The 12,848-nt window shown below is 37.5% G+C and overlaps 1 protein-coding gene across 7 annotated transcripts in view; it reads right to left on the minus strand.

Moving 5' to 3' along the window:
- Positions 1 to 12,848, minus strand: part of STOX2 (storkhead box 2) — a 101,068-nt gene that overhangs the window by 12,728 nt on the left and 75,492 nt on the right. For all 7 annotated transcript variants that reach the window (XM_050338633.1, XM_050338632.1, XM_050338628.1 and 4 more), the window contains one exon: positions 6,599 to 6,751. In XM_050338633.1, coding sequence (XP_050194590.1) covers positions 6,599 to 6,731 — 133 coding nt within the window. In that variant the 5' untranslated portion in view covers positions 6,732 to 6,751. The remainder of the gene's footprint in view (positions 1 to 6,598; positions 6,752 to 12,848) is intronic.

Here is a 12,848-nt window from a genome sequence, read left to right on the forward strand (position 1 = left end):
GGAATCACTGAAAATAAAACTGTCAGGGGAAACATTTCACTTTTATTCTTCTTCCAACTAAATATTTATATCCCAATTCACCAGAACTTTTCTTAAAATGCCTTGTCACATAAAAAGCAGTGGTTATTTGTTACTTTGGATGCCTAAGTTGTTTTTCCACAGAAGAATACTACAAAGAAAAAAAAAGGCATTCCCTCAAACTGCCCCTTCATCACAAACTTGATTCAACTGATTTACTCTCCCATTAAAGCATGTTTCAACTATATCGGCTTCTCCAAAAAAAGACACATCCTGAGCGATACAGTTCATCTTACCCAAACACACTTTTCCATTATGCTGGAAGTTACAGATTTAACTATTTGCTTCTCAGAGTTCCTTGCCTTTCGCGTGAGATGCGAGGGACACCACCTAAGTGCATGTCTTGCACACTGAGAAAGGGACAAATACAACAAGCCTGCACCAATGTGACATGGCAGACTTGGCACTGTGAGCCTGGTCCTCCCACTACCAGTAGGCCTGCTGGGTTCAGAGTGCAGGACCAAGTCTTCAGTACCTTATCAGATAAAATACTGAGATAGCATTTAGTGTATAGAAGTAAGTTCCATCTAGAGCTAAGGAAACAAGAACTTTAGTTCACAGCCTTATTTAAAAAAATTTGTTTATGCTCAATAAAAAATAAAAATACTTCTAAGTTTTCAGTGGAAAAAGCTATCTTCAATCAATACATTTTGTTGAAGCAAAATGCATTTTAATGCTGGGTACTGGTTTCATTTACATTTTAGAACTAGAGAAATATTTTTCAAAAGTTTGTACAGTCTATTTTAAACTAAAAAGGTTAATATTATTTAGTCTGGATCTTGGCTTTCTTGTAAACAAAAGTAATCTAGGGGAAAAAAAAAAAGGCATCAGAGAGCAACTTAGGTTGGAAGGGAACTCAAGAAGTTATTTGGTTAGCATCTCTACTCATATCCAGGCCAACTTAGATGGAAAAATCTCAACCACGGGTACCTGTCACAAACACAGGATCTCCAGTAGTACACAGTGCCTGGTCCCCAACTCTTCTCCAATATGTTGGAGCCTGCTAGCTCACTGATCTCCTTGTGTAACCAAACATGAGGATGACAGCAACAGCTCCACCAAAAGATCAGCAACAAGAAAAAGAGAAGCTGTACTAACTCCTTAACTCATCCTCTTTCTTGCAACCACGTTGCAGGCAACACATTACAGTAAACATCCTTACGCTTAACTTTGAATGGTGTTTGAACCTAGTGACACGACCATGCTGTTCATATCTGTAAATAAAATCTTACAAGGAAATGGCCAAGTGTTAGAAATAACATGGACATGAGTGAAAGCAGTTACAGCACGGAAGGCATCAGGGAGAAGTACAGTAAATATATTTCATGCACGGTCCATAGAGCTGAAAAGATTAGGGCCGATCCAAACACAGGAAGGAAGAATGGTGACGACAGGATATAACCTGAAAGCATAAATGAGACTGAAAATTGGAAATAAATATGGAGAATCAGGAGAGGTTTTGTCTCCTTTTCATGCAGGTGTCCACACTTTATGTAATAATCCTACAGAGAGTAAAAAATACCCCCAGAACTCCTGGATGAGCTAACATACCAGAAATAGCAACAGATGGGAAAAGCTGAAATCCAGAGAGCTGGGGTAGAAAATTACTACCCCCTCAAGGCCAGAATTTCAAATCTCTCTGAACTGAAGTAAACAATATGGTGAGTTACCTCTGGATTGTGAGGCAGTGGCAACCTGAGAGCAGGCTGTCATCTGTATGAGCTTTTGGTAACACACAGGAACACAGAGTGATTTCGATTCCTGCAACAACCAGTGGTCATCTAATCTCTTCTTTGTTGCAGTGGAGCTGCTATGTCTGCTTGGGTACCACCCCTTCTCCATTATGCCTTGCATGATGACAAGAGATGGATAACCGCAAAACTCAAGCTCATTTGTTTCTCCATCCCGTGCTGAAAATGCACTGCAGGGTCCAACCCTGGCCCTGGTGCACTTGCTCTGCAGCAGCCAACCTCTCTTCCTTCCTCTACATAAACAACCTGCCCGATCCATTGCATTTTCCAGGAGTTTACAAGTAAATACCTCAAGACGTACTTACCTTTGTGAGAGCTTGGCTCTTCATCCCTATTTTACTTATAAGACTTTTCCTAACATGATGTTTCAAAAACATCAGAACAAAAATAAAAGCGATGAAAACATTTCTCCTGGGAGCTTACACAAAAGTTAGGGAAAGAGACTGAAATGGATGTTCTGAGATTTTACATTAATTTAGGCAAAATAATAATACAATAATAGAATAATATTAAAATAATAACATAAAATGTATTTTTCACCCAGTAAACCACAATGGCTACAATGTGTTTGGTAAGTGGGTCCCTAAACACCGGATGCACAGTAGTTACACTAATTGACTAACTCCTGTGAATGGAGAATGTGCAGATAAACACCAGGGGAAAAAAAATTATTGTGCCTGGACAGTCAATGACACTGTAATGTTAATCGCGTCAGCCTTCTTTCTGGAGTGTAAGACTATCACTTTTATTACTCCCAGGATACTGTACATCTCTTTGGTTCAGGAAGCCAGCAGTGATGACAGCAGATGCAGATCTCTGAAGCTCAGGGTGGATATGGCTTTTGTTCCGAGCTCTTTCAGGTACTTACAAAAGCAGAAACAGAACCAAACTCAACTTATGCTTTTCTGCATGGCAGACAGGAGCAATGACTTACTCTGGCTCCCATTATTCCTATTTTAAATACAGATTTCTTGGTTTTCTCAAGACTTCTCTCTTTGCAGCAATCTGCCCACATCATGTCTATACATAACCTACCTACCTGCATTAAAAAGTCTCCTTATGGTGTCCCTTCCTCCATTAAATAGAAACAAAGGAAAAGATCCAGTAGCTTAGAGACTCTAGCACATAAAATATTGCATGACAGCAGTGGTGTTATTTAAGATTATGTAGTGGTTTAATAATTCAAAAGCAGAAACTGTCTGGACACTGAATCATCAGACATGTACATTTTCCGTATCTCAAGAGAGTCTACTATGCCATCCACTGAGCTTCCAGACAGAAGATTATGTCTTGTTTGCTGCTCACAAAGAACACTGACCTAGGGTGAACTCAGTTAATGTAAGACACTTCTTTTAAGTGCTGCACATATATTTCACATATTTAGAAAGTGAACAATTATAAAGGTGAATGTCAGAGTAATTTGCCAGCTTTCAGAAAACTGTTTGCTTAAAAAGCGACCTACCTAGTCCAATACACATGTATTTTCTACTTTGACATTTTGAACATCTTAAAATTATTTAAATATGGACAATTAAATGTGGACAAAATTTGGGAGAAGAAAAAAGAAAAATATCCTTATTAAAGGCAGCATAGGCTAATGCTTGATGTTTTCTTCATCCAGGTTCGTACAGATAAGAGGGTCTGGTTGCCAAACAGAGAACAGAGGTTACATTCTTAGCTCTTTATACTGGATTTCAAAGATTTACATTTAATGTATGGGATTTAAACACGGTCAATAAATTACAAAGTAAGGCTGTGCAAACATCTCATTGTTTAATTCTAAGTGAAAATAATGGGAGCAGGTGCAGGAGCAGCCCTCTTGCTTTTTTAAAAACCTGACAAATAACAAAAACCACAAATAAGATGTGCATTATCATTACAAACTTTTTGAATAAAATAAATTCATGAAAAATACATCTCAAGTAGTATTTAAATGGTGTTAAATCTGCTAAAATGATTTTCTCCTGAGCTGATGCTAAGGCTTAACAAGGGATAAAAGAAATACTCTGATTGGCTCATGAAATACTAGTTAAGGATGTGGAGTGGTTGCTATGTGATGTTATAAATAATTAGCATACCTTATTTCAGATAGAGCCATGGCCCAGATTTACGCCTGCACAATGGCTCAGCAAACTAGAGAGCTAGACTGCAACTGTAAGACCCTGCACTGAGGAAAAAGCTTTATTATTCTTAGGCAGTTTCGAGAATAGCATCTGGGGTCTTAGGAAATTTATCCACACATCGAAACATGGTGAAGCATCTGTTCATTAAAACACAAACAACACAGGCAGACAAGTGCTGCTACATGAAGAGATACAGAGAGGTTATGTGACAATAACAGCTACATCTACAGTGGTAATGCTCTCCTCTCCCTCAGAGCATCAGCACCTAATTAGGAAAAACAAATTATCAGAATATGAGAGGACATCAGATATTTTAAAATAGCCACAGAGAATACAAGGGCTCAAAAAGCTACAGCTGATTTATTAGACGGGTTGAGTAGACAAGTGAAAAATATCACTCAGTATAAGAAGAAGTTCTCTTTACTGCGAAGAAGAAATTCTTTGGATAATCGTCATATGCTGAGAGAACATGTATGCTTGCTATGCTAAACATGTCATGGCTGGAAGAGAAAAACATTTCTCTAGAGAAGGGAAAAAACTGGACAATAATTTGGTGGATTTTTTTTTTTTCCCTTCAAATAACTTTCTTTACATTTTGGGAAGTGAGGTTCTCTTTTTTTATCTCAGACTTGAGAAATTCACATGTCAGTGGCTAGCGGAAAAAAAAAAGGCAGCAAGAGACTATGTGCTAACTTGCCTCAGGCTTCTTCTGAGCAGTGTCTAGAAAATAATCCAGCCTGTTGAATTATTTTTCATGTTTGGTTCTGTCTAACAAGAATAGCACAACACACCAAGTCTACTGATAATCATGCTCCCAGGAAACTCAAGGGATGCCACCAATTGAGTATTATTTCCACCATGCAATAAAATTTATACAAAAATATTGATAGAATCATTGAAAGAATACTTGGAATCTATGGAGTTCTTCTAGTGCACAGTTTTACAGAAAAGATGACTTGGTAAAAAAAATAATCGAAATTAATTAAAAGGAATTACAATTGTGAATTTTTACCTACAACTTTTACAAGTATTTTCAAAATCAGCCAAGCATACAAAAAAAACAAACCACACAACCTACTGATAAACAAAACTAGAAACTGGGAGAGAAAGACAGTATTTACAAAATATTCTTACAGTATTTTTTTCCACTGTGCAATTATTAAATGTCAGATAAAACTTTATTCCAAACACAACTCTCAATCCAGAATTATATTTTGAAATCTCAGAACTTAGTACCAGTTATAGCAAAAGTCATGTAACCTTCAAGGCTTTAAGTAACTCTTGCTCTGAAGTGTAAGCAAAAAAAATCCAGACATCAACACATGGCTATGGTTAGGCTGCCTAGATGAGACAGATGCATCAGTAGTTTTCCTGCTGAAGCATTTTTCATTAGCTGCTTTTTGCAACTGTAAAATAGGTATAGGGGAGAAGTTTCTCAACTACTTTAGAGAATTGTTAACTCAGGCACAGAATAGTTAAACATCTTGCCCAGGATCATACAAAGCACAAATGAAGAAGTTGTGCTCTCTTGAGCAGTAAAGCTCTCCCAAATTCTTTCTCACCACAATTAAAATGTCTCTGCAAAACGCATTTTGCATGATTCACCAGATACAGAGGGCCAGTAGCAAAGCAGCATATTCAAGAGTACATTCTTGTCATAGGATTCCTCTTTTTGATGTTACAGTATCTTTAATCCATGATAATTTCCATTTACCATTTCGTAAGTTTTATCAAGTGCTTACAAGAATATCTTCTGAACAGTTCACCAGCATTTATCAACACAGCAAGTGTATCTATGGCTCTCCAGGCCTTTTAGTTTAGCCATGGAGAGAGTTGTCAAGTTATCTTTAAACCTTTGGTTTATTATTTTTCAAGCAAGGACAGTACAGAAGCAAAAGCCAGAACTGTGTCCAAGAAGGATCCAAAAATCCCTGGAAAGCAGGATGACATCGTCCTTTCAGTTTAAATATAACCTCTGCCTGAAGCAGGCGCATCATTATCACTGGACTCTACAACTTGCATCAGGTTACACACTGAGAGCCTATCCCAGGTGGAAGAAGACATGCAGTATGTGGGAATCCTGCTCTTTAAGAGAGAATTCTCTACAGAGACCTCAATGAGGTTATCTCTATGGAGATTGGACAATTGAATGATGTCAACAGAGCTCTTATGAGTTAGCTACAACTGGTTTGAAAGCCACAAGGTGAAATAAGTCTGCTCTGGCTATGACGACACATCACGCTTTTTTTTTCCATAGCTACTAAAGAAGTGCTAAACTCCTTTGACTATGATAGAGAAAAAAGTGAGAAAAATCACAAACAAGCTTATTCTGATACTATCTGAAAAAAGAAACAAGCCAACAGCTTGTACTTAGTACCTCAAGTAATTTTTATTATTTACATAAAGTCAGGAATTAACCCTGCAAAATGCATCTCACATGAATGGCCTTATTAAAGAGAACTCAGTTCTTCGTATGTTAAAGAATAAAGAAAAGGTTCTAAGATTAGAACCCTAATGCGTCCTTTTACTTTTGCTTAGCATGTCAGGATTAGTCAATATCCCCATCCAGAAGGGACTGGGGATTGTTTAACTGCCCTTTTACAGACATGCACTCATCTGACCAATGATTTATTAATGACTGGTTACCTGGGAAGCAGGTGGTTAGGTGCTCCATTAGTGCTTCTTGTGTGACTTGTTTTCGGGCAGAGTTCATTGCTGAGATGGCCAGGCAAAGGATTTCCCCAAGTGGAATAAACTGTGACTGAGTGATAGGAGACATGCTGATGGGTGATACATCACCTGTAAAAAGACAAGAGATGTGCAATGAAGCATTTTTGGTTTTTGGGGTTTTTTTTTGTTTGTTTGTTTGTTTGTTTTAAATCTGCTCATAGAATACGGATGTAGAGATACAACTAGCAAAAATTCTCAGAGCTCTCTAGTACTGGGCTGGAGATAAAACTCTTACAATGGAGAACCATTTAACAGCTCATTTCAAAACTTAGACATGGTGAACTTCGGAAAATGGGAGATATATGCTGTGCAGACATAGTTTCTTAAAGGGTACAAAACACAGATTCAGAAAAATGCCAGCAAATTAGTACTCATGCTTGCAAAAAACACTTAACATCCTACTAGTTAACTGCACAAACAAAATAGTTGCATGTATTTCTCTGGACATAAAAGGGGACATTTCACTCCCCTTCAAAGAACAGTGGTATGGATCACCTTTAATTTCCACTTGATACAATATTTTTTTATTAATAGTAACAAAGATCAGAAAAAATGTTGCTCAGTTAATGAATAACATCATCATTCATCTGAAAAAGCACAGAATGCTCTTTAGAGTCCCCAAAACATCAAAACACCTTAAGATTGATACCCTGAATAAACATCTCCTGGATCTACGTGTCAAATGCCTTCATATGAACTACATATTTTTAAGAAGAGAAGTTTCAGTGGTTCCAGGACGGCCTGAAAATTACCTTCATTGTAACTTTTCTCATGTTGTCTTTACAAAGAATTCATTTACCTATACTTTAAAAACAATGATTGAAAGATCTTAAAAAAAAAATTACAGGAGAAATTACAATTTGATAATACCAGCATGACTACACAAATACACATATACAAGTGCATTTTACCATACTTTATCCAAGTACAAAAATACTTTTTGATTCTGCTCTGTACCTCCTCTTCAAGTGGTAACAGTTCCCCAATGATGTCAGAGAGAGGAAAGCAGCAGGCTAAAACATTTTCCTTGCCAATGGAAAAGGAATAATAAATAGTAACAGACAGAACAAGGGGTGCTTGACTACAAATCCTATTCTGGTCACAGGTCAGTCAATAGTCAGGGATTAAATTTTACCTAAATAGCTTTGAAATTTCAAGAAAATCATCTTATTTCTGCTGCCACAGAGCAATATCTTGTGATCAAATCATGAATCAAATTACTGGAAATTAATTCAAATTGAAACTTTCACCCACAATTCAGATAATCCAATATTTGCCCTATTAATTCCATATTCCAATTGTGTCTACTAAACAAGAGGAACAGCTTCTAAGACCGATTATCAAAGTGCATTTAATCTTGCATTATACTCAGCACTTTGGGGGGAAAAAAGAATTGGCGGGAGTAGCAAATTGCATAACTGTCTCTGTGAGACTTGTGAGCAATATTTTTAATCACCAGCTGTACGATCTGTTGTACAACAGTGATACACATCACTCAAGACACAACAATGATTTAAAAATACACATTTGTGCTATGCTATCTCCTGATTGCTTCTGCTTAATCAGGCCTGACCAGACCAATGTTGCATTCCCAACACAGTAGCATTCCTCCAGCTTCAAGCTTCAACATAGTGCAGTCCAAGATCCTCATTCTTATCAGACCACAGAATTATGACCTTAAAATATAACTTTCTCTGGACATTTTTTATTCATACACACCTAAAAGTTCTTGCCATATGCTTTACAGACAATTGCAAAGAAGATCACACACAGCTTACATGGAGACATGAGAGATACGCTTTCACATGACTTGGGAGCAAACACCATTTGATCCTTCATCATTTGATAATGGATAAAGAACATCATAGTTATTAAATTCCTATTTACTAATAATTATATCTGCTGTCAGTTTAAGCTCGTTCATAGCCAAATCTCTGTCATCATCCAGACACAGAAGTTTACCAATTCTGATCACCAGGCATCATGCACTTTGTGTAGGGGATCAGTTTCTTTAATGATTAGCTTCACGTCTAAGAAGCATCAGAATTATGATAAGAATTATGCAGATTTAGCTAAGCAATTTAAGAAATCATGTGTCATGGGTATTCTTGTGAGCACCACTAAATTGAGTTCAATGCAATGTCAAACAGATTGGCATATATCGGCCTCAGTTGAGGTTTAATCTTATCAGGTTCACTGGGCACTGAAATGGGCTCTCCGGTGTCCTGGCTTTGCCTGGAATAGAGTACCTTTAAGGGTATCCAGGTGAAGGGCAGCAACTTACTCAATTGTTTTATCTGGATCATCACAGACTTTGCAATTTCTTAACCTAAAGCACCCTGGCAGGAGTATCCCTGTGCCTGCTCCCAGCCATGCACTCACACTGCCACCTATCCAAGTGCCACAATGGGAGAGTGGAAGGAAGACCTCTTTACTTCCCTTGAATGGGAACGATCCATTCACAGCTAACCAGAACAATTCTTAGGATATAATACCATAATCAGCCTCCCAAAGTGGGAAGGAGACTCAAGGAATTTTACACACGAAGCTTTGCTATGCAGCCTTTCACCTGCCCCTAGAGGGATGCTTGGACAAGAACTCAGAAACCAGTTGCTCTCCTCACTCCTAGGAACAGCCCATCCTTCTCCCCTGACTGCCAAGAGCCTGCAGAGATCCACCTTGGGATCACTTCCAGTTAGAACTTGTTAATGTAAAATTGGCTAAGTACAAGTTAAAAAAATAATAAAGTTTGCCTGGATTTTAGTTTAGTAACTTTGTACAATCATTCCTGTCAAAGTAGGCCTTCACCATGGAATTGCTTTGTAGGTTAGTGTGCAGAAAACATTCAGTCTGCAGATTTGACCCCCTGCCAGTTGGACTCTTGTTACCAGGAGCAAGCCAGGAGTTTCCACTGAAATACTAACTATACTTTACATAACTCATCAATACAAAACATTCAGCATTGGTCCCTTAATGTTAACACAACCTCTAGCAAAGCACACCATAGTGCATATGTCAGGGTAACACACATTCTGCTTGCAAATATTTGGGAGCTTAACATCCATTTAATTAACTATAAAGATTACTATAATTGTCCATAAAATCATAATTTAAATGGCTTTAAATGCAATACAAATGTTCAACAAATACTGGTTTGTGTGAGGGCCTTTCTTTCTGTTTTGTAAGGGACTATAAACAGTTAAGCCACAATCTTTTCCACTCCGTGCTTTTCAACCTACTTCACTATGACAAGGACACTCTGGTTTCACCTCCATTGTGACAGAATGATCTCCATAGCTTGTTGTTCTTAACTGTCTGGAGATAGTTACTAGCTCTTGTTTAAAAAGGCTAGCACACATTTTGAGCAGGCCCAGTCATAGAAAGTCAAAATCCCCTCACTCGGGGAGGTTCTAATTTGCCAGATTTTATCTTGACTATCCTGTGGCTCTGGGAAATGACATGCAGTCTGTGGTTATATTTAAGTGAACAAACTTCTTTGATGCACAATAATAGCAAATATCTTGCATCTATGAGATAATATAATATATTAACATCAATTACCCACATAAATACTGTTTAGCCTGTTGAACAGAAGGTTTACTAGAACTCCTTTAGGAAAGATCTGCTTAAAAAACAGCAAATAGGCTTTTCCTATTTTTTTTTGAAGACCACATCACTTACATAAAACATCTAGCATATGGTTCCTGTTAGCTCTGACTGATGCTTGTCTCAAGCCGCTTTCTTTTGAAATCAAATTACTAGCCTTGACTTTCATATGTTTATGTTCTCAATTAAATGAAAACCGGAGCTCAGAGAGCAGTTTTCACCAGCTGACTGCATGCTTTGTTTAAATATAAGACATATACATATATATACACATCGTTTTAGCTCTGTTTCTGCAGTGTCTCTCCAAACTTTTCTCTAAATAATTTAAAAAAAAAATAATTTTTCTAGACTTCTTGTTTTAAGTAGCACTTAATTGTAAAGAATGTCTAAGCGCTTAACAAACAGTGAATGGGAACTGTCCTCATTTATGCCCTGGGGATTTGAAGCACTACCCTGGGGGGAAAATTATTTTTATTACTCAGAACAAAAGATTATGTAGCACATAAAATAAACACTTAGCTCTTACGCAGCACTTTTCTTCAATGGTTTTCAAAACATTCTGAAAAACTGGGAACTATAACTATCCTTAACATACAGATGAGAAAGTGATGGTCTAACATAGTTGGGAATGAAAATTCACACATCCTGAAATCCATACCAGCCAGAACTTTTCCTGTGCCAGTGTATCTAGTGTGTTTGTTCTCTGAAAGTCTGAGTAGCACTCAGACATTTTTAGGAGAAAATGAGGCAGACCACATTCTGCACCATGTATCAGCAATTCAGCTATCAAGTACATACTGATGATGGAATTTTTATTAATGATTCTATTGCCGGAAAGAAGTGACCTGGAAGTCAAACTCTTTGTCTCGTGAACTTCGTATAAAGATTACTTGAAAAATCACCTCTTCAGTACCAATTCAGTACAACCATCGTGAAGGAAAATTAAATAAATTACAGTGCAAAACCACAATTTATGAGAACTTATACACCCTACTCCCCTGAAACAGGGGAGAGACCCTATGATTATACTCTGCATCCTGTAAAATACAGGAAGCCAAAGTTTCACCTTTCCATTCTGACTCTCAACACCTTTTCAACCTCTTGTTTCTTATGGAACAAGACAACCTCTAAACATGATTTTTAGCCTGATTTCCACAGAAAATGAGGTTTGGACAATCACAATCCGTGTGTGTACATGTGCCAGAAAGGCTGAGCCCCACTAGACAACAGTGATTCTAAAACAAGTGTTTGCTGCGCCTGTTCAACCTGTACAGGGCTTTAGGCATAGCCACCTCCCACTAGACAGGAGAGAATCCAGTCAAAAAACACTTGTCAAGGGAAATCTGACTTCACTGCCTTTGCTGCTTACAGAACTACATTATTAAATAGAAAACATCAAAACCAGAGTAGAGTAACTTCATGATACCTCACGATTATAGTGGTGGTTGCAACAGGATTCCCCTACAAAAAAATTTCTTGCCAACAGTCTGTCCTGATCAACACATGCTTATGATTTCACTCTGGGAAGAACTACATAAAGGTCATTTTCAAACAAAAGGTAGCTAACAAAACCAAAACTACTTGTAATGGGCAAACAGAGGGCTCTTCAGCCTAGAACATTATCAGTTTTTCTCAAGAATACTGTAAGAAAAAAATCTCTTCTAGAAAAAGTACCTTTTCAGGGTTACTTCAGAAAGGGAAAGATGCTGAAGAAGTTACGTGTCTGGCCTGGGTTGCACAATTACCCCTTTTTGCCCCAACCCCCTACGTGACTGAATTATTCTAATTAAAGAATACTTACATAGATGCAGTAAGCAAAACTATTCTTATGTGAATTTACAACAAGGACATATAATTGCCATTTTAAGCTAGATGTTCACATTTGATTGAACAACTGAAGGGAAAAGGAGGAATATGCAGATTCCTGTGGTATTACCCAGACTACTCTGAAATACCTTGAATCTGCACTAGTATACTAACACAGAAAAGACCACATTTCACTGGCAAAATCTGAAACAAAGAAAATTAGAAGTGTTGCTTGCACTGTTCTCAGACATAGCCTAAATCCTCCTTTTAAGCTACATTTCCTACAGTATTTTATGAAAAAAGCTGCAGGTTGTGTTTACTAGACAGCTACACATATCAGAGTACTGATAACAATAATAAAACAATACATTAAAGATTCATCTATTTATTACTGTTTAAAGCAGCTTAAACAAAGGTTCAACAAATGCAGCAACACACATTCACTTCACTAACCAGCAAGCTCCTTCTGCACCTCTGAAATGCATGCACACCAAAACAAATAATGAACACTTTCAAGAATGTGACCACTCAAAATCTAAACACCCTAAAGAAAACACAGCAAACTTAGTATAACCATATAATAAACACTTGCCTCTAAACAAATTTCTAGTTCCTTACCAGCTACTAACTTCAACTGTGTAAACTGATTTTTTTTTATGACCCAGCTAAAATAATGACCTCCAGGTTCACCAAGTGGCACTAACTTTCAGAAACAGGTGCTAAATTGCTCACAGGCAGCAGATTTGTCTTGCAT

This window comes from Myiozetetes cayanensis, unplaced genomic scaffold, assembly GCF_022539395.1.
Source record: "Myiozetetes cayanensis isolate MyiCay16 unplaced genomic scaffold, myiCay2020 scf7, whole genome shotgun sequence".
Classification (NCBI taxonomy): Eukaryota; Metazoa; Chordata; class Aves; order Passeriformes; family Tyrannidae; genus Myiozetetes; species Myiozetetes cayanensis.